The sequence below is a fragment of the Camelus dromedarius genome, chromosome X (assembly GCF_036321535.1).
Source record: "Camelus dromedarius isolate mCamDro1 chromosome X, mCamDro1.pat, whole genome shotgun sequence".
Classification (NCBI taxonomy): domain Eukaryota; kingdom Metazoa; phylum Chordata; class Mammalia; order Artiodactyla; family Camelidae; genus Camelus; species Camelus dromedarius.
In genome coordinates this window covers 2,801,776-2,826,045 of record NC_087472.1, presented here as the reverse complement: position 1 = coordinate 2,826,045, position 24,270 = coordinate 2,801,776, and the positions used below count along the sequence as shown (strand labels likewise).

General features: G+C 34.6%; 1 protein-coding gene across 2 annotated transcripts in view; it reads right to left on the bottom strand.

Annotated features, from left to right (window-relative positions):
- The window catches only part of GABRA3 (gamma-aminobutyric acid type A receptor subunit alpha3), a 234,763-nt gene that overhangs the window by 104,637 nt on the left and 105,856 nt on the right, over positions 1-24,270 (bottom strand). For both annotated transcript variants that reach the window (XM_064482791.1, XM_010992048.3), the window contains exon 3: positions 19,918-20,039. In XM_064482791.1, coding sequence (XP_064338861.1) covers positions 19,918-20,039 — 122 coding nt within the window. The remainder of the gene's footprint in view (positions 1-19,917; positions 20,040-24,270) is intronic.

Below are 24,270 nucleotides of genomic sequence, written 5' to 3'. Positions count from 1 at the left end.
TCTTTAACACTGGTTGGTAGTTCTCTACTTCTCCACACTAATAGGATCCCAGAATAGTATGTAATAGGTCTAAGAAAGAGTTATGGCAGGAAGGTATTATATTAGTAGCGAATTTGTGGTAACAGGTAGGTCTCAGACCCATTAGAAAGAAGACTATAAAAGAGAACTGAAGATAACTTATTTATAGAAATAGCAAGCAATTACAAGAGCTACTATTGTAAGGGTGAGTTAAACAATGGATTTTCTAGGGAATCAAGATGGTGGAGTAAGAAGACCCTGAACTCACCTCCCCTCAGATATATATATATCAAAACTACAACTACATATAGAACAACTCTCACAGAGTATGACCCAGAGATTAGTAGAACAGCTCTTTTACAACCATGGCTGTAAATAAAGAACCACATTCAGTCTCGTAGGAAGGGAGAAGAAGTGAGATAGTTGGGTCCCACACCCCTAATGGGTGACCCAGAAGAGGAGGGGGAAATCACAGGCTTGGGGATTCTCCCTGGAGAGCAAGGGTTTCAAGCCACATATTAGGCACCCTAACCCTGAGGTCCAGCACTGGGAAAAGAGCCCCCTTAGCTGGTTTGGAAACCAGTGGGGCTTACTGGAAGGCTATAAGAAACCAAGACTCCACTCTTGAAGAATACATGCACACAATTTGCTTATTCCCAGTCCCAGCATAGAGGAGGCAGCAGATTGAAAACGGACTTGCACTCTGGCTGACCAGCCAGGACTGCCCCAGTGCACACCCCAGACTGCACCAAGCTCCTGCTCCAGCCCATCCTGCTCCACCACTGCTCCACATAAGTTGGAGGCAGCGTTTCCAATGATCATGCATGCCTGAAGGGAATAAAGCCAGCTCAAGCCTCAGTTCTGCCTCTGGCCAAGGCAGATACAGCCCTTGCCAGTGTGGGTGTGTGTGTGTTCATGGGCACTTGTGAGGGATCAGAATCAGCTTAGTCCCTGACTCTGCCTCTGGCCAGGGCAGACAATTGATGCCAGCATGCACATGCATGAAACACTGGGAAAGGAGCATAAGCAGCTCAGTAGTAAAGCTACAACCTTTCCTGCCTCAGTCCAGCCTCTAGCCAAGGTTTGCACACTGAGGAAAAAGAATCAGCTCACAGGTGCAGAATCAAGCCCTCAGATCCCAACCACACCCCCAACAAAGGCAGAGACAGACTGCCAGCACACGGGAGAAGCCCAATTCCCTCAGGGTTCCTTCTAGAGCCCATTGGACCCCAGCCCCACCCCAAATAGTGTGTTGACTACCATTGAGCCTGGGAGAATCTCCAGCTAACATCCAGCTCTGGCTCCAGCCACTCTGAATCCAGCCCTACCTTCCACCAAGACAGGAGCTCTCAGTGCACTCCAGGGGAAGATACAGCCTCTGCTCACTTCAGGTCCACTTCTCATAGCAAAGCCACTGAACACACACAGACCTCATAAGAATGCTTCCACACAAGGATACACATTCAAGACCAGGATAGGTAACCGTTTTACCTAATTTCATAGAGACAGAGAAAGTTAAACAACATGAGAAGATAGTGGAATATGTTTCAAATGAGAAAACAAGATAAAACTCCTGAAAAAAAACCCTAATGAAACAAAGGTAAATAATTTACCTGACAAACAGTTCAAACCAATAGTAATAAGAATGCTAACTGAACTAGGAAAAGAATACATAAATAGAGTGAGAACTTCAACAAAAATTAGAAAATATAAAAAAGAACCAGTCAGAGCTGAAGAATACAATAGTTGAAAGGAAAACACACTAGAAGGAATTAACAGCAGACTAGGTAATACAGAAGAAAGCATAATCAATCTGGAAGATAGAATAGTGGAAATCACCCAATCATAATAGCAGAAAGAAAAATAAATTTTAAAAAATGAGGGTAGTTTAGAAGATTTCTAAGAAATAATCAAGCACACTAACATTTATATTATAGGAGCCCCAAAAGAAGGAGAGAGAGAGAAAGGGGTAGAAAATGCATTTGAAGAAATTATGGCTGAGAACTTCTCTAACTTCTCTAACTATAACTTCTTTCCTCTTCTTAGAAGAGGAAACAGATATCCAGATAAGAATGCACAGAGTCCCAAACAAGATGGACCCAAAGAGACACACAAGACATATAATTAAAATGACAAGTTAAATATAAGGAGAGAATTTTGAAGGTAGCAAGAGAAGAACAAAGAGTCATATACAAGGGAACCCCCAGAAGGCTATCAGTTGATTTTTCAGCAGGAACTTTGCAGACCAGATGAGAGTGACATGTTATAGTTAAAGTGTTGAAAGAAAAAACCTACAACCTAGCATACTCTAACCAGTATAGTTATCATTCAGAATTGAAGGAAAGATAAAGAGTTTCTCAGACAAGCAAAAACTAAAAATACTCATCACCACTAGACCGATCTGACAATAAATGTTGAAGGATCTTCTTGAAGTGAAAAAGAAAAGGCTACAAAAAGAAGTAAGACAATATAGAAAGAAGAAAAAATCCCACTAGTTAAGGCAAAGACATAATAAAGGCAGTGGAAATAAGCTAGTACAAAGGTTAAAAGACAAAAATTGTAAAATCAACTCTAACTACAATAAATAGTAAAGTGATACTCATGAAAATATAAAGTATAAAATCAAAAACAAAATGTGATGAATAAGTAAATATATATCATTTAGAATGTAGTAGAATTAAATGACTATCAGTTTAAAAGAAGTAGATATAGCTATAGATCAAAATATGAACCCCATGATCCTAAGTACCTCCATTAAAATAAATCAGTAAATAAATAAACCTAATTACCTCCTTCCCCAACCCCCCAGAAAAGAAAGAAAATTATAGTGAAATATTTGTGAGTTTGTCCTAAGAAAATATCAAAATACAGAGAAAGTTTTCTGTAAGATGAAAGTCATGGCAGCTTCATTTATAATTAGGAAAAATTAAAAATACTTTGTATGTACAATAGTTTTTAAATGGTTGAATAAGTCACAGATTATCTTAACTGAATATTATGAAATTATTGAAACTACTTATGATGCTCATATAGCAATAGGTAAAAGGTTTATCATCCAATGTTTTACAGTATACAAAATGGTATTTGTATAAAATTAGAACAAATTTTAAATTATATGTACATATAGAAATAAACTGGAAATTGATGTAAAAAATAAAAATAGTTGATTTGTTAGACTAGTGGAAATGTGTGTGTTTGCTAAACAAAAGGGGGACATTATTTTGTAAAATTATTATATAATAAACATGATAATTATTATATTATGAACATTATAATTTATAGTGTTTGTGAAGTAAGTATACAGTGGATCATAAAAAAAATATGAACCTCATGGTAACCACAAATCAGAAAGATAAAATAGGTACACAAAAATTAGAGAAAAAGGAGCACAAACATAACACTAATGAAAATCAGCAAACTAGAAGGGAAGAAACTAAAGAAGAAGTGAATAGAGGAGAACTACAAAAACAACCAGAAAACAATAATAAAATGGCAATAGTACATACTTATAAATAATCACTTTAAATGTTAATGGACTAAATGCTCCAATCAAAAGACATAGGGTGGCTGATGGGACAAAAAACAAGATCCATCTATATGCTGCCTACAAGAGACTCAGTTCAGAGCTAAAGACACACAGAGACTGAAAGTGAGTGGATAGAAAATAATATTCTATGAAAATGGAGATGAAAAGAAATCTGGGGTAGCAATACTCATATCAGACAAAGTAGATTTTAAAACAAAGTCTATAACAAAAAACAAAGAAGGGCATTATATAATGATAAAGGGATTTAATACAAGAGGAGGACATAACATTCATTAACATATATACAACCAATACTGGAGCACCTAAATATTTTATATTTAGCAAATACTAACAGACATAAAAGGAGAAATTGACAGTAATGCAATAATAGTAACACCCCACTTACGTCAATGGACTGATCATCCAGACAGAAAATCAATAAGAAAACAGTGGCCTTAAATGACATATTAATCCAATTGGACTTAATAGATATATACAGCACTTTCTATTTTAAAACAACAGAAAACAATTTCTTTTCAAATACACAAGGAGCATTCCTAGAATAGATCACATGCCACAAAACAAGTATCAACAAATTTAAGAGGATAAAAATTATATCAAGCATTTTTTGAACCACAACAGTATGAAACTAGAAATCAATTACAGGAAGAAAAATGGGAAAACACAAACACATAGAGACTAAACAACATATTACTAAAAAACCAATGGGTCAACAAAGAAATCAAAGAGGAAATCAGAAAATATTTTGAGAAAAATAAAAATACAACTTTCCAAAATCTATGGGAAGCACCAAAAGCAGTTTTAAGAACAAAATTTATAGCAACAGAGGCCTACTTCAAGAAAGAAGAAAAATTTCAAATAAACAACCTTACCTTCCATATAAAGGTACTAGAAAACAAAGAATAAAGCCCAAAGTCAGCAGAAGAAGGAAATAATAAAGATCAGAGCAGAAATAAATAAGAGAGACCAAAATAAAAGATCAATGAAATCAAGAACTGTTGTTTTGAAAAGATAAACAAAATTGATACAACTTTAGCCAGGCTTATTAAGAAAAACAGAGAAAGGACTTAAATAAACAAAACTAGAAATGAAAGAAGCTACACCTTATATCACAGAGATACAAAAAATCATAAGTGAATACTATAAACAGTCATATGCCAACAAATTGGACACCTAGAAGAAAAGAATAAATTTCTAGTAACATATAATCTTACAATACTGAATCAAGAAGAAACTGACAAACTGAACAGATTGATCACTAGTATTGACAATGAATCATTAGTAATCAAAAACGTCCAAGATGAAGAAGCAGAGAAACCATTCCCAATTAAAAGAACAAGAGAAATCCCCTGAAAGAACAATCAATGAAATAGACATCGATAGCCTACTAGATCAAGATTTCAAAATAGGAGTCATCAAAGAATTGAAGGAACCAAAAGAGATAGTGTTTAGAGATATAAAATATGACAAAAATGAAATTGAAACTATAAAGAAGAGCCAAGTAGAATTGGTAAACTCATTGGCTGAGATGAGAATGGATCTAAAGGCTGTGCAAAGCACCTCAGATAATGCAGAGGAATGAATTAGTGACCTAGAAGACAGGACAACAGAAAGCACCCAATCAGAAGTGCTACAAGATAAACAAATAAAAACAAATGAAAGCAACATAAGGGACCTATGGGATAATATAAAGCGTGCCAATCTTCACATAATATGGGTTCCAGAAGGGGAAGAAAGATTAAAGGGGATTGAAAAGGTTTTTGAAGAAATCATGACTGAAAACTTCCCAAACTTAAAGAAGGAATCAAATATCTAAGTACAGGAACCTCAGAGGGTCCCAAAAGGAAGAACCCAAACATACCCACACCAAGACATATCATAATCAAGACGGCCAGAGTCAAAGATAAAGAAATGATCCTAAAGGCAGCAAGAGAAAAACAAAGAGTGAGTTACAAGGGAACTCCCACAAGGCTCTCAGCTGATTTCTCTACACAAACACTACAGGCCAGAAGGGAGTGGCAAGATATGTTCAAAGTCCTGAATGAAAAAAAGATGCAGCCTAGGATACTTTATCCAGCAAGGCTATCCTTTAGGATAGAAGGAGAGATAAAGAATTTCACAGATAAGAAAAAGCTGCAGGAGTTTGGCAACACTAAACCCATGCTAAAAGAAATACTGAAAGGTCTACTCTAAATAGAAAAGGAGCAGGATGCTACAGAAATGAGAAACTCATAACTGGAAAGGTGATAACTCATGACTTACAAATAAAATAAACACGAAATTATAAAAGAAGACATACAAATCATTGAGAGTGGGAGAGGGAGTAGGGAAATGTAGAATTTTTTTTTTCTTTCTTTTTTAAATTTTTTGTTCTCGGTAGGATGGGTTTGAGATCATGTTACTATCAGTTTAATAAAAAACAGTTATAGTAATGGGTGAATAGATTCATAAGAAAGGGTAACCACAAGCCAAAAACGTACAAGGGAGTCACAAAAATTAAATAAAATACATGATAACACAAAGGAAAATTACCAAACCACAAAAGGAAGAAGAAAGGAACAAAGAGGAACAACCAATTCAACTGCAAAGATAAGTTCAAAATGGCAATAAACACACATCTATCATTAATTACTGTAAATGTTAATGGACTAAATGCTCCAGTCAAACACAGAGTGGCAGACTGGATAATAAAGCAAGAACCATCAATATGCTGCATACAAGAGACCCACTTTAGAGAGAAGGACACATATAGATTGAGAGTGAAAGGATAGAAAAGGATATTCCATGCAAATGGAAAAGCCAAAAAAGCTGATGTTGCAGTACTGATTTCAGACAAAATAGACTTTAAAACAAAGTCCATAAAGAAAAATAAAGAAGGACATTTTATAATGCTTAAAGGAGTGATACATGATGAGGATATTACACTCGTTAAGATATATGCACCCAATATAGGAGCACCTATCTACAGAGAACAATTATTAACAGAGATAAAGGGGGATATTGATGAGAATACAACCATAGTTGGAAATTTTAACACCACATTAACATCACTAGACTGATCTTCCAGACAGAAAATAAATAAGGCAACAGAGAAATTAGATAATACAATAGAAAAATTAGATTTGGTGGATATTTTCAGAGTATTACACCCCCCAAAAATAGGATATACATTCATTTCAAGTGCACATGGAACATTTTCTAGGATTGATCATGTACTTGGGCACAAAAGAAACCTCAACAATTTTAAGAAGATAAACATTATCTCAAGCATCTTTACTGACCACAATGCCATGAAACTAGAAATCAACAACAGACAAACAAAGGAGAAAAAAAGGAAAGCATGGAGATTAAACAATATGCTATTAAAAAACCAATGGGTCAATGAGGAAATCAAAGCTGAAATTAAAAATACCTTAAGACAAATGACAATGAAAGCACAACCACTCAAAATCTATGGGACACAGCAAAGGCAGTGCTGAGAGGGAATTTTATAGCAATACAGGCCTTCCTCAAAAAAGAAGAACAATCTCAAATAAACAATTTAACCCACCACCTGAATGAATGAGAAAAAGAAGAACAAAAAGCCCCAAAGGCAGTAGAAGGAAGGAAATTATAAAGATTAGGGAGGAAATAAAAACAATAGAGATTAACAAGACCACAGAAAAAATCAACCAAACCAAAAGCTGGTTTTTTGAAAAAGTAAATAAAATCAACAAACCTCTGGCCCAACTCACAAAGAAGAAAAAAGAGAGAGTACAAATTAGCATAATAAGAAAGGAAAATGGAGAAATTACAACAAATAGCCTAGAAATACAGAATATCATATGAGAAGATTATGAAAAACTATATGGAACCAAACTGAATAACCTAGAGGAGATGGACAAGTTTATGGAAACATACTGTCCACCAAGACTGAATCAAGAAGAAACTGACCATTTGAACAAACTGATCACTAGAAAGGAAATAGAAATAGCAATTAAAAACCTCCCTACAAATAAAAGTCCAGGACCGGACGGCTTCACCGGGGAATTCTACCAAACATACAAAGAAGAACTCATACCAGGCCTTCTCAAACTCTTCCAGAAGATTGAAAAGGAGGGAATACTCCCAAACTCATTCTATGAAGCCACCATCACCCTGATACCAAAACCAGGCAAAGACACTACAAAAAAAGAGAATTATAGGCCAATATCACTGATGAACATAGGCGCCAAAATCCTCACCAAAATATTAGCAAATAGAATCCAACAACACATAAAAAAGATTATACATCATGACCAAGTGGGTTCATCCCAGGGACACAAGGCTGGTTCAACATACGCAAATCAATCAATGTAATACATCACATCAACAAGAGAAAGGACAAAAACCACATGATCATCTCAATAGATGCAGAAAAATCACTTCATAAAATTCAACACCTATTTATGGTAAAAACTCTCACCAAAGTGGGTATAGAGGGAACATATCTCAACATGATAAAAGGCATATATGATAAACCTAAAGCCAGCATAGTACTCAAAGGAGAAAAACTCAAAGGCTTCCCACTAAAATCTGGGACAAGACAAGGCTGCCCACTATCATCACTCCTATTCAACATAGCCTTGGAAGTCCTAGCCACAGTAATCAGACAAGAGAGAGAAATTAAAGGGATCCAAATTGGAAAAGAAAAGGTAAAAGTGTCACTAGATGCCAACGGCATGTTACTATATATAGAAAACCCTAAAAGGTCCACACAAAAGCTACTAGAGCTGATCGAAGAATTCAGCAAGCTAGCAGATTACAAGATTAACATTCAAAAATCAGTTGCATTTCTTTACACTAACGATGAATCAACAGAAAAAGAAAGTAAAGAAACAATCCCCTTTAAAATAGCACCCAAAGTAATAAAATATCTGGGAATAAATCTAACCAAGGAGGTGAAAGAATTATACATAGACATCTATAAAACATTGATAAAGGAAATTAAACAAGACTTTAAAAAATGGAAAGATATCCAATGCTCTTGGATTGGAAGACTCAATATTGTTAAAATGGTCACACTGCCCAAGGCAATCTACAGATTTAATGCAATCCCTATCCAATTACCCAGGATATATTTCACAGAACTAGAACAAATCATAATAAAATTTATATGGAACCACAAAAGACCTAGAATTGCCAAAGCATTACTGAAGAGAAAGAAAGAGGCTGGAGGAATAACTCTCCCAGACTTCAGACAATACTATAGAGCTACAGTCATCAAGACAGCATGGTATTGGTACCAAAACAGACATATAGACCAATGGAACAGAATAGAGAGCCCAGAAATGAACCCACAAACTTTTGGTCAACTCATCTTCGACAAAGGAGGCAAGAATATACAATGGAATAAAGACAGTCTCTTCAGCAAATGGTGTTGGGAAAACTGGACAGCAGCATGTAAAGCAATGAAGCTAGAACACTCCCTTACACCATACACAAAAATAAACTCAAAATGGATCAAAGACTTAAACACAAGACCAGATACAATAAACCTCCTTGAAGAAAATATAGGCAAAACATTATCTCACATACATCTCAAAAATGTGCTCCTAGAATAGTCTACTCAAACAATAGAAATAAAAGCAAGAATAAACCAATGGGACCTAATTAAACTTACAAGCTTCTGCATAGCAAAGGAAACCATAAGTAAAGCAAAAAGACAACCTATGGAATGGGAGAAAATTTTTGCAAATGAAACCGACAAAGGCTTGATCTCCAGAATATATAAGCAGCTCATACGACTAAATAAGAAGAAAAGAAACAACCCAATCTAAAAATGGGCAGCAGACCTAAACAAGCAATTCTCCAAGGAAGAAATGCAAATGACCAATAGGCACATGAAAAAATGCTCAATATCACTAATTATCAGAGAAATGCAAATCAAAACTACAATGAGGTATCACCTCACACCAGTCAGGCCATCATTCAAAAGTCCACAAATGATAAATACTGGATAGGCTGTGAAAAAAAGGGAACTCTCCTACACTGCTGGTGGGAATGCAGTTTGGTGCAGCCACTGTGGAAAACAGTGTGGAGATTCCTCAAAAGACTAGGAATAAACCTACTATATGACCAAGGAATCCTGCTCCTGGGCATATATCCAGAAGGAACCCTACTTCAGGATGACACCTGCACCCCAATGTTCATAGCAGCACTATTTACAATAGCCAAGACATGGAAACAGCCTAAATGTCCATCGACAGATGACTGGTAAAGCAGTATGGTATACTTATACAATGGAATACTACTCAGCCATAAAAACTGACAACAACACCATTTGCAGCAACATGGATGCTCCTGGAGAATGTCATTCTAAGTGAAGTAAGCCAGAAAGAGAAAGAAAAATACCATATGAGATCGCTCATATGTGGAATCTTAAAAAAATCAAAAACAAAAACACACAAACAAAGCATAAATACAAAACAGAAACAGACTCATAGACATAGAATAGAAACTTGTGGTTGCCAAGGGGGCGGAGGGTGGGAAGGGATAGACTGGGATTTCAAAATGTAGAATAGATAAACAAGATTATACTGTATAGCACAGGGAAATATACACAAGATCTTATGGTAGCTCACAGAGAAAAAAATGTGATAATGAATATGTATATGTTCATGTATGACTGAAGAATTGTGCTCTACACTGGAACCTGACACAGCATTGTAAAATGATTATAAATCAATAAAGAATTTTAAAAATTACGTAAGACCTCTAAAATGAAAATGTCAAACATTACTGAGAGAAATTAAAGGAGAATAAAATGAACTGAGAAATATATGATGTTCATCATTTAGAAGATTTCATATTATAAAGATTTTTTTTTAAATTCCTCAATTTAATGTACAGACTCAAGTCAAGACCAATTCCAGATTGTATTAGAAAATGATAAGATGATTATAAAATTATGTAGAAATGCAAAGGGCCAAAAATAGTAAAGACACTCTTTAAGAAGAACAAAGCTGGAAAATTATACTGCCAGATATAAAATTTATCAATATAAAGTAATTAAGATTAGTAAGTAATAAGGTAAGTGGCATTTATCATGAGAATGAAGGATGGTTTAAACATGTGAAAATCAATCAATGTAATTCTCCATATTAACAAACTAAAAAAGAAAAGCCCTATAATCAACTCAATTGACATAGGAATGCCTTTGAAAAATCGCAATATTCATTCTTGGTAAAAACTTTCATCAAACCAGAGAAGAGAACTTTCTGAATTTGATACAGCACATCTAAGAAAAACTTACACCAAACATCATACTTCACAGTGAAAGACTGGAAGCTTTCTTCCTAAGATCAAAAACAAGACAATGGTGTCTGCTTTCATCCTTTCTGTTCAACATTCTATGTGTGGTCTAGTCGGTACACTAAGGCAAGAGAAAAAAGGCATCCATATTGCACAGGAATAATTAAAATTTTCTTCTCATATGACATAATCATCTGGGTGTATAATCTGAGGAAATCTTTTTTTAAAAGTTATTAGGAATTCCATTTCTGGTATGAAAGTATGATGAGCTCTGCAGACCTGCTCCTCAGTGAAACTTGTGAAATTTATTTTAAAAACAACCATTTAAAGTTTCTGGAAATAGTCCTAAGTGCATGAAACAAAAGAAAAATAAACTATTCTTTCAAGAAAATCTATTAAAACCCCATATGGAAAATCCAGAGTCCAAGACCTGTTCCTACCCTGAAGGAAACTACTCCAGAGTAGAGCAGCCAAGTAGGAACGCAGGGCTCTCTGTTCTCCCAGAGCCGATTTGCAGGGCCATCTTCCTGGGAAGGGCAAGATACCAGTATTTCTCATCTTAAAGCAAGCTACCTATTGCTGTGGCTAAATTCTAGGCAAGTTTGAGAGGAAGGACATCCCTTCATCCTCCTGGCCCCCACTCATGGAATTTGGACTCGAACTTGGGCATGGCACTGCTGAGAGTACTGTGGTCTCAAGTGTCCTTGATCTAGCTCATGGGGCAGTGATCCATGCTGGCAAAGCCAAGTTGAGGAGACCTGGGGCTGCTGCCAACTTCCCCCTGATAAGCACTCAGCAACTAAAGTTGGAGTGTCCCTCATAGAAACCCAGAACCAAAGCCATGACTCAGAGGTTTTGTCCTACTGATTCCTGCTTTTGTATTCCATCATTATTGTTAGCTCTTTTTTCTTTTCTAGTTTTTTAAGGTGAAGGCTTGGGGCCTTGATTTTATGTTAATCTTTTCTAACATAACTATCTAGTATAACCTACATCAAGGCATATCATAATCAAGTTGCTGAAAACCAGTGACAAAAAGAAAATACTAAAATAAGCCAGAGGAAAAAAAAGACACATGCTAAGGAACAAAGATAAGAATGATAGTAGACTTCTCACTGGAAATAATTCAAGGTAAAAGACAGTGAAGCAACATTTTTAAAATAAAGGAAAAATTATTAACTTGGAATTCTTTATCCAGGGAGAATATCATTCAAAAATGAAGGCAAAATAACGATTTTCTCAGACATGATAAATCTGAAAAATTCATAAACAACAGACCTACTAAAAAAAGTTAAAGGAAGTTCCATTTAAGGAATATTAAAGGAAGTAAAAAAGAAAAATGACACTAAATATGGATCTACACAAGGGAATGAAGAACACCAGAAATAGTAACTATGTGAGTAAATATAAAGATTTTTAATTATTTTACTCTCCTTAAAGTGTAAATAATAACAGTATACTGTGGGGTTGATAAGGTATATAGAAATAAAATATATGACAATAATAGCACAAAGGTGAGAAGAGAAAAAATGAAAGTCTACTATTCTAAGAGTCTTACGCTGTATGTGAAATGTTGGAACAGTACTTGAAGGCAGACCATGATAGTTAAAAGATGTGCAGTATAACACTAATGCAATTATTAAAATAACAAGAGGTACAGCTGATAAGTCAATAAAAGAGGTAAAACTGAATAATAAAAAAGCATCAAAATAAGACAGAAAAAGAAAAACAGGGGGAACAAAGTACAGATGGGACAAATAGAAAACAAATAACAAGATGGAAGACTGAAACCCAATCATATCAATAATAACACTACATGTAACTGAAATTCAACAGTATATAAAACAGGATAGGCATCCTGATGAATGAGTATGATCTGTTCCAGAAATGCAAGGATGCAATGCTTTTTGCCCTTGTAATAGAAAGCCTCTCACCATATTGAGAGACTAAAAACAGAAAAACCAAACAATGATCTCAATATACCCAGAAAAAGCACTTGACAAAGTCAAATATCCATTCTTAATAAAAACTGGTGGCAAGCTAAAAACAGAAAGAATCTCACTCAATTTGATAAAGGACTTTATGCAGAAATTATGGTTAACATCACATTTAATGGTGAAAGATCAGAAACAAGGCAAGACTCTAATGACGTCTAATCAAAACCTTACTTTAGGTTCTAGCCAGTGTAATAGATGAGAAAAAGAAATAAAAGGCATCCAGAGTGGAAGGGAAGATATAAAACAACATGATTATCCATGTAGAAAATCTGATAGAATCTACCAAAAAGCTATTAGAACTAATAAGTGAGTTCAACAAGGTTGCAAGATATAAGATGGAAACAAACAATCAATTGTATTTCTATACACTAATGTGAAAACCAGATGCTAAAATTAAAAAATAATACCACTTATAAGGTCTTAGTGATAAATATAACCAAAAATATGTGAGACTTCTACACTGAAAACTGTAAAACATTGCAGAGAAAAATTGAAGAATCAATATTAAGATTTCAATCACCCCAAATTGATCTATATAGTCTATATAATCCCAGTCGAAATCCCATTGAGTTTTGTTTGTTTTTTAAGAAACTGACAAGATGATTCTAAAATTCACATGAAAAACTGAAGGATTTAGAACAGCCAAAACAAAATTGAAAAAGAAGAATAAGATTCAAGGATTTACACTACCCGACTTCAAGACTTATTATAAAGCAACAGTAATCAAGACAGTGTGGTACTGGTATCAAGATAGATCAGAGCTTTTCAATCTCAGTACTATTGACATTTTGGGCCAGATAATTCTTTGTTGTGGGAGCTGTCCTATGCATCATACAATGCTTCTATCTACCAGAAACTAGTGGTATCTCTGTAGTTGTGACAAAACAGTCTCCAAACTTTGCCAAATGTCCCCTGGAGGAAAAACTGCCCCAGCTGAGACCACTGAGATAGACAACAGATCTGGAAGAGAACAGAGTCCAGAAACTGATCTACATATATATGATGAATGAATTTTTCATCAACAGTACAAACTCAATTCAATGCAGAAAGTATAGTCCTTTCAAAAAATAAATGGATATTTATAAGAAAAAAAAGTCAATCTATACCTTGTACTATGTTTATAAAAATTAACTCAAAATGGATCATGGACCTAAATGTAAATCTAAAGATATAAAACTTCCAGAAGAAAACAGGAGAAAATCTAATATCAGGTTAGGTAAAGATCTCTTAGATACAACATGTATGTATGATCCATAAAGAAAAGATAAAATAGAATTCATCACAATTAAGAACTTCTGCCCTTTGAAAGAATCAGTTATGAGAATGAAAAGATAAGCTACAGATTCAGTGAAATTTTTTGTAAATCACATTTCTAGCAATGGACTTCTATCTAGAATATACTTTTTAAACCTCTTTAATAAGAAAAAAACAATTCAATGTAAAAATAGGTAAAAGGTTCAAACAGACAATTAAAGAATATATACAGATGGCAAATAAAACAGGAGAAGATGCTCAACAGTACTGGTCATTAGAGAAAGGGAAAATAAAACCACAATGAGCTACTACTACATAGCTTATAATAGCTAAAATTTAGAAGTCTGTTTATACCAAGTGTTGGCTAGGATACAGAGCACCTGGAACTCTCATACACTGCTGATTGGAATGTAAAATGGTACAATCACTTTGGAAAATCATTTGAGAGTTTCTTAAAAAGTTAAATTTATATCTACCATATGACCCAACCTTTCTACTCCTAGATATTTACCCAAGAGAAATGAAAGCATATGTCTATACAAAGACTTATACAAATGTTCATAGCCGCTTTATTTGTAATAGCCAAGAACTGTAAACAACCCAAATGTCCATCAACAAATGAATGGATAAACAAATTATGGTATTTTGCTACAATGGGATACTACTCAGCAGTAAAAAGTAATGAACTATTCATACATCCTATGACACTGATGAATCTCAAAATAACTATGCTAACTAAGGGACAAAAGAGTTTTTTAAAAAGGCTGGTGCTATATGATTTCATTTTTATAAAATTGTAAATATAGCAAATTGATCTCTAGTGACAGAAAGCAGTTTAGTAGTTGTTTGGGGATTGTGGGGTGGAGGTGGAGGCAGCGAGAAGTGGAAATGGATTACAAAGGGGCACTAGGAATCCTTTGAAGGTGATAGATATGTTCATTATCTTGACTGTGCTGATGATTACATAGATCTACACATTTATCAAGACTTATCAAATTGTACACTTTAAATATGTACAGTTTATTGTGTCAATTAAATACTTCAATAAAGATTTAAAGATAAAAAAACTATCTAGTATGTTTTCCTTAATTTAGAACTACTTTATATCATGCTTTTTATTTTGTTCAATTGAAAAAGTTTTAAATTTTCCTTTTGAGATCACTGACTTAGGTTTATTTATAAATATATTATTTAGTTCCCAAGTACTTGGAGATTTTCCAGATACATCTGTTTTTGATGTCTAATTTTATTTCTTTTGGCCAGAGAACCTATTTTGTATGTTGTGAATTCTTTTAATTTTTTTACAACACAGAATATGGTCTATCTTGGTAAATGTACACACTTGAGAAGAATGTGTATTCTGCTTCTATTTGTTGGCGTGTTCTATAAATGCCAATTAAATCAAGCTGGTTGACGGTGTGGTTCCTCTTTCTGCTACCTTTACTTATTTTCTGTCTACTTATTATATTTGTTATTGAGAGAGGAGTGTTAAAATTTATAACTATAATTATAGATCATCTCTTTCTCCTTTTAGTTTCCTGCCTTTGCTCCACGTCTATGGTTAGGTACATAAATACTTAGGATTGTAATGTACTCTTGATGAATTGACCCCTTCATTAAAAAATGGACTTCTTTGTTTCCAATAATAGTTTTGCTCTTATATTTATTTTTTCTGATATTAAAATAGCTATTTCAAACTTCATTTGATGAGCATTAGCATGGTGCATCTTTTTCCATCCTTTTACTTTTAACCTATTTATGGCTTTATATTTAAAATGGGTTTCTCTCAGGGTGAAATTTCAGGGCTTTCTTTTTTATCCAATTTGACCATCTCTTCCTTTAAATAGATGTTTAAATTATTTATATTTAATGTGATGGTTGATATGGCTGCAATTGGTTTTCCATATGTTTCATCTATTCTTTGTTACTTTTTCTTTTTTTCTGCCTTCCTATTATTCTTATTATACATTTTTATAAGCTTTCTTGCTTTATTAGCTATAGTTTTTAAGTTCTATAGTACACATCCTTAATTTATTACAATCTACCTACAAGTAATTTTATAGAATATCAAGCACAGTATATTTCCATTTCATTTTCTGGTCTTTGTGCTATTGTTTTCATACATTTTCTATAAATATATATAGAAATATAGAATATATATATATATATATATCAAGCCACATAATACAATGTTATTATTTTTGCTTTAAGTAGTTATTATTATTTAAATAGATTTAGAAAAAAAACCTATTTTATATTTACCCACATATTTTCCATTTTGGTTGTTCTTCCTTCCTTTTTATAGATCCATATTTCTATCTGGAATCATTATTCTTCTGCCTGACACATTTCCCTTAATATTCCTTGCAGTACAGATCTGCTAGCAATGAATTTTTAAGCTTCTATGTGTCTGAAAATGTTTTATTTTATCTATGCTTTTAAAATATATTGTCTCTGGTACAAAATTCTAGATTGACTTCTTTTTTCTTTTTTTTTTTTTTTTAGAAATTTTAAGTTGTTGCTAACTATCTTCTTACTTGCTTGTTTCTGACAAGAAGACTGCTGTCTTTCTAAAATTTTCCCTTTGTTTGTAAATGTTCTGTTTCACTCTGCTTTTTAAGATTTTCTGTTTATCACTAGTTCTAAGCAATTTGATCATTTCCTTTGGTGTAATTTTCTTCATGTTTCTTGTTCATTGAGCTTGGTGTGGGGGGATTATAATTTTCATCCAATTTAGGATATTTTTACTAGTTTTTCTTCAAATACATTTTCTGCTCTCTCTTCAGATAATCCAGTTACACTTATATTAGGTCATTTGAAGTTATCCCACAGTGCGCTGATGTCCTGTTCACTTTTTCAGTCTTTTTTCCTCTGTGTACTGATCTGTTTTTTCAGTCTTTTTCCCATTGTGTTTCAGTTTTGCTATTTCACCATTGTTATCTTCAAGCTCATTAATCCTCTCCTTCTTCAGTGTCTAATCTGCTGTTAGTCTCATCTGGTATATATTTCACCTCAGATATTGTGTTTTTTTATGCCTAGAAATTCAATTTGGTTCTTTCCTTTAACTTACATGTCTCTACTCAACATGCTCATGTATTTTCCTATACTTTTGAACATGTGGAATTTAAATATATCTGTTTTAATGTCCTTATCTACTAAATCTTTCATCTGGGTCATTTATGAATCTGTTTTTATTGATTGATTATTCTGCCTTTTTGGGTTGTATTTTGTTGCCTCTTTGCATGCTTGGTAGTTTTTTACTAGACACCAGCTATTGTAAATTTTACCTTGTCAGATACTAGGTATTTTTTGTACTGCTTGTAAATATTCTTAAACTTCGTTCTGAGATAATGTTAAGTTACTTGAAAACAGTTTGATGCTTTTGAAGCTTACTTTCAAGCTTTGTTAGGTGGGACCAGAGAAGACTTTGTTTGGGGATGATTTTGTCACACCACTGAAGCCATATCCTTCTGAGTAGGCTACCTCAGTCCTTGTATGTTAGAAGTTTTTCCACTCTGGTTGATAGGAACACAAATTATTCCCAACCCTGTTATTCCACTCGCTATTATCCAGTGGCCCTTTCCTCAACCTTGGGTTGTTTCCACACATGAATGAGTTAAGCAGTACTTACCTGAAAGTTTGAGGGAAATCCTCTGCAGATTTCTGGATCTCTCTCTCTCTCTGCCCAACTCTGTCTTTTCCATTGCAGCTCTAGCTTCTACTCTGCCCTACAAATTGTAGACCTCTTAGCCACCCCAAATTCAAAACTCTTTCTCATCAACTGATGGAGTCTCCCAGGAAGTATGTGGATTCTCCCTCCCTTTACTGCAGCCTGAAATTTATCCAGGCAGTAAGCTGGTACAATAATAGGGATCAGCTTGTTTGCTTCCCTTATTTCAAGGATCACTGTCTTGTGCTGTCTTTGTTCAGTTTCTGAAAACTACTATATACTATATTTGTTCATTTCTTAGTTGCTTTTTAAGACAATAAATCTCATTCCTGTTACTACATGATAGCCAGAGCAAAGGGCTCCACACATATTTTTTATGGGTACTTAAACTCTACATGTCTACAGCTAATTAATTTCAACCTTCTTCCCCTACCTTCTTTGTTACAACTCCAAAAGAAACATAATAAAACAAAATAATACTGTTCCTTCTCCAATGTCCCTAGTTTAGAAAATAGCACCACCCAGTCATCCAAGCCAGAAGCCTAGAAGTTATGCTTTCCTCCTCCCTTTTCCTCTAATCCATAATTTAATCAGTCACCAAATTCTCTATATTCCCACAGTTATTAACTTCATCTTGGACAACTGCAATTGGTTTGTGACTGGTCTTTTCTTCCTCCAATACTGCCCTACTCCATTATTTATACTGAAGCAAAAGCCATATAGCTTTCATCTAAAAGCAAACAACACCCACCAAAAAAAAAAAAAAACCATGCAAACATATCTTTAACTTTACTTAATAACAGAGTTTACTATATTGGTGCAGTTATAGTAATTCCAACATTATTTTATACTGTAGAATTGAGCAAATTAGTAAACCAGTGAAGAATATTGTGTTGGACTGGAATTAGTGGTATCAGCATAAACTCATTACACATGTACATATACATATGTGTCTATATTTACACAAACATTTGTATAGATATGTATATATGTGTATGTATATGAATATATACAGGTGTATATATGTATATATATAATTTTCTACTTTCTCAATTCTGTTCACTGAAAGATTCTAGAAACAATGATACTCAGTAGCAATGAAAATACCTAACACACAGAAGTTGGATTTTAAATATAATTTCCCACCAAAAAAGATACCATTTCTTCTTGGAAAAAAAAATGACTGATTCCAAGGCTGAATAAGGGAGAGTACAAGTTAAGGATGAAATATACTGTTATGCCATAAAATCAAAAAGTTCTTCAAAAAAATAAGAACATATCAAAAGCCATCTTGAATAGGCTCGCACTAAGTAAATATGGGAAATTATGAGCAAAAATTCTAATCAAAATAGATAATAATCAATAATAACATTAATGGATTAAAATTCATTGAATAAAATAAGAATCCATCAGTTCATGCTAATTGTTACCTAACTAATTAAAGAGAAGGAAAGGGTTTTCTTAGAATAGAATAGAATAGAATAAATGTAAATGACTGGCAAAAGTGACTATGGACTACAGATTAGAAAATAGTGTTATGTCAGGTCACAATTTCTGAATTAATTTTATAAGTTAATTTCTTTTTCTGAGGAAATACACACTGAAGTATTTAAAGATAAAACATTATGATATATGCAACTAATTCTCAAATGGTTCAGGAAAAAATTAAATATACATACATTTGCATCTTCCCTTTCAGTATAGCCAATGAAGTTTTATAACACATTACTTCATTGTGATCATATTGCTGGTCATACTAAACTAAGATCCAATCTAGCCAGCAGACTTCTCCTATTTGAAATATCAGGCTGACATGTGCTCAGCATTTTTAGAACAAGGGCATGTTTCCCATCTGTTCCTGGGCCACACCTGCCAGGTGTGGGATTGGTATCAATCCAGGGAAGGATTGGTATTTTATTACTAACGTTGGCTTGGCCAAACATTGTGAGATAATACACTATATGCATTTACCTAAGTGAAATTCAGAACCTTCTAAAACCAGACTAGAGATTGACCATTGAAATGAAGGATTCAAATTAATTTCCAGTGTTCAGAGGGAAGAAACTTTCACTAACCTCATTGGTCAATAGACTACTGAACGCACCTCCTTAAGAATCTTTTTAGATGACAATAGTTAAGAAGATCTTAAAGTAGTAACTGACCTCCAAGCCCAGGTCGAAGCCGGTTGTCATAGCCATCCAGAAGACGATCCAGGATTCTGGTGAAGATAGTGATGTTGTCAGTGCTGTCGTCAGGAATATCTGGAGCATGCTTAGGAGAGAGTCTGAGACAGTGGAAGAAAAAGAGACAAAAAATAATAGTTCTTAATAGCAAATAATTACATGTCTAAACAATAATTCAAGAAAATGTCAATCAATATACTGGTCCAATTAAATACCTTTGTATTAACCAAACCAGCAAACACTTCCTGTTTGTCACAATGACTGCCTGTGACCAGACAGTGGTCAATCACTATACTTAAACTCTTATTTCAGCATTGGCATGAGCTTTATCAAATGTATGGTCCAGCCCCAACCCAGCAGGGGAGAAACACCAGTAGAAATCTTGGACAGGATGTCTATAGGTATAGGACCTGACATAAAGTTGGGTTATCAAATTTTGTTTCATGAAAAAAAGGGCCTCAAAAGAAAAAAAAGAAAATCTTATTAAGAACTTAACCCTCTTGTAGCCTAGAGAAACATAGGTTCACAGAACAACAGAGGCATAAAAAACCCTTAAATTGCATGTAGTCTACCTACCTCTTACCCTGTGGAGACAGGACAACAAAGCAATAACAGTCAATTAAATGTTAAGGCTACCGGGTCTCTTAAGAGATTCCCTAATCTCTCTTATTTCATACATGGGGAAATAAGTTCAGAGAATACACCAAATTTGCCCATAGTCATATTGCTTATAAGACTGAAATAGGAATATAATCCAAACTTTCTGATTTTCTAAAGCCCATCAGCTACCTCCTGTTTAGCTAGTGTGGATGCCTTCTGAAAGCCTTTGCAAGAAGTAGTCACTTTACTAATCACCTAATCAGGTCCAGGCTGTGACTAATGCTTTCACTTTGTGAGGAGGAACTTGGTGTAGTTTGACAGGAATGGAAATAAAGAATGGCCCTGGGTAGTTTAGGAGGAAAAGGGATATAGCGAAGGAAATGGCTGTTGCTAAGGGTCAAGAAGCACAGTGCATAATCAAGTAATAAACTAGAAGTCAGGAATCTGACATCCTATTGCCAGCTGTATTCATGATTTAGAGTAGACCATTAAGCAAATTATGATACTGTATCTCTATAGGCGTCAGTTTTATCCATTCTTATGTTGGCCCCAGAAGGTTGCCATTAATATATATATATATATATATATATATATATATATAATAACTATTCCTAGCATCTAGTTAATCAGGGCAATAAAAGACATAGGGTAACAGTTGAGAAGGAATCTTGAGAGGTAGTCAATATGTCTTCCCACTAACAATTCTCCTTCGTGGTGGCAAAGGTCTACAGGATAGTAGGAACATCTGAATTGAGTAATTCTTACTCTAAACTGCCACTCCCTAGCTGGTAAACTTTGAAAAATCATTTTGAGCCCCAATTTCCTTAACTCATAAACCTAATTCAATTCACGTAATCATTCAATGATTTTTTAGAAAAAACAAAGCAAAAAAATAAAATAAAATAAAATAAAACAAGGTGAGTAATCTTCCCCCTGCTTACAGGTTTGCTGAGATAATCAAATGATAGAATAGATAAACATACAAGGAGAAAGGGAACTAGTCTTAAAGAGTCTGGAGACATGCATTTGACTTTATTACTTGAGTGACTTTGGGCAAATTATATAACACCTCTAGTGTTAGGTTTCTCATCTTTAAAAATAAAATAACTTCACAGATATATTGTTTTAATATTAAACAACACATTAAAACTTCCAGACTTAAATAATGCTTAATATCTAGAAGTAATAAAAGTTTGTTTTTTTCTTTTTTATAATAGTAGTTTATACATTCAAATGCATTATTCAAATTTAAATAGTCACAACAAAATATTGGCACCTCCACCAGCCAAAGCCATAAAGAAAGCTTTGGCCAAGAGACACTGGAACCCAGTGAAGAGTTGAGATGATTGGCTGGTTTAGTGAAAAGAGTACCAGAAGTGATACAGATACCTCATTTGGAAGTGGGAAGTAAAAAGGGAACTGTAGTGCAGAGCTAACAAACTGACATCAATATGCTGAAGAGATAAATACAGGCACCCTGTCAGGTCTTGGCTCACATTTGGCTCAGTCATCAATATTCTGAGTTCACCTTACATGGGCTATGGGGAGAGAGGCTGTGGGAGCTCAATAGAGTTTGTGAAAATTTCTTTCTCATTTTCCCTTAACTCTCCCTGTGGAGAATCTTGACCCTGGTCAGCCTAATTTGATTTCTGGGAAATAGGTCTATGAATTGAATGAAAAGCCATTTCATGGATTACTGGAAGGGGATAAAAAGGAGAATCCTCACAGAGTCATAGATGAGCTATAAAGGGCTTCAGAGATTATCTACTCCAAGTGGATTCATAGACGGTAATTCTAAAACCCCTGAATGTAATTTTAACCACAGAGTGTTAATGGAAAAGCTAAAATTTGGATCCATAATTCCAAAATACTAGACCAATATACTGTGCTGCCACTCTTACTAAAATAACAATTTCCATGACAGTGCATTTCCATCCCTTGCTGACTCTGTGTTGACATGTTAGCAGCATTCTTCACTAATAACTTTTAAACTTTTATGTCAAAAATCAATGCTAAATATCACTCCAAAATAATTTTCAATAGATTTCTGTATAATTTTGCACTTGATTACTGGTGAAGTTTTCTCCTGATGTGTGTTAAATTATTGCATGGGGAGCTGGAAGCTGGTTTAATCTAGAGCCCAAGTGAGAACTCTCTCTTCTTAAATAACTGAACTGCAACAAGCTGAAGATTCTGTAGTTTGTGCTCATCCAAAGTAGTTTGAGAAACAACAAATAATCATTGTATGCCAGGATTATGGAGGACCCTAGAGATCATATAATTATTTCCCTTCATGTTAAAGATGGAGACTTAAAACACCAACAAGAGAAAGGAATTCTTCAAAGTCACATGGTTATTAGCTTGATGAGATTGATGCAATAACCATGTTCATTTTGCCTTATATCTATCATTACTGGCTAGACTAAATATGATATTAGTAATCCATCATTTAAGCATGAAAATGATGTTACTAATAAACTATCTGTACGTTAGGCAAATTTAGTCATTTTTCTAGTCCTATAAAGAATAGTGGCAAATCCACAGAACTAGGGTCAAATGAACAGTTTTAGTCCTGATTCTGCCACTAAGTAATCATGTGAACTATTTCCTTGCATGTAAAATAGGGATAATTCCCCAACTTATGAAGCTTTGGGGAGAAATAAGTAAATAAGATAATAAACATAAAATTGCTTTGTAAATGGTAAAGCTCAATATACATTAAGAGTTGATCATTCCTTTTTCCCCAAACTCCTAAAAATGTAATGAGACACCTTCAAAAGAGATGCACTTTCATGCTATGGGAAAAGTTAAGCTCACTGAGCAATTAAATTCAGGATGTTGGCAGTAATAGTATTAGTTCAATCACATTGAGGAAGGACCCTGGTGTGTTTATGTCAGGGGGAAGCAGAAGAGGCTCAGATGTGGAGTTGCTGATGCAGTTCATAAAACAACCCAAAGAGAGGGGAAATTTACTTCATTACAAGGATGGCATTCTCCCTAATAATGTATATCTCTGGGAAAGAACAGATTTTTAAAAATAAATAATTATTGTGCAGAAGGTGATGTCAGCAAGATGGAGGGCTAGGAAGTCCCAAAGTCCCTTCCACACACACACAAAACCCCCAAGAACAATAAATAAACAACTACAAACTGAAGAAAGCCAAGGGAAAGCTCTAAACAACAAAGAAGCAGCAGCAAAAAATTGAGGAGCTTAAAAATCAAGGATGGCCACATAGAAAAGTATAGGAAACATGTTACCTGTGTCATCCCATCTCAGTTAAGACCTGCTCCACACCTAGCGGAATCACCCCTGATGAAGTTTATCACACACGGAGAAGGAGGGCAGAGAACCCCAGGAAGCCTCACTATTTTGGACATTTGCAGCTTTTGCTAAAGAGATCTCACACAGTCTTTACTGATGCTGATCCCAGCTGATAGAATAGCATGGAGTGGCCCCCTCTGGATCTCTACTTCCCAGGCTGGAGCTGTCACTAAGGTGAGACTTGCCCTCAGGGTACCTAGTTGCTGATGTGCCCCACTCTCAGGAATCAGGTACCATAGTACCTTACTGTATAAGAAACTGGAGTTGCCACTGCTTTTCACCCATTCCTGACCCCAGGTCAAGGCTTCGCCCAACCATTACCAGGGAAGCCTCTTCTGCCCCGGCCTATCCCCCTGGGTTACAAGTCACACTTTGGCTGCCATTTTCTAGGCTTTGCTGCTGCTGCCCTA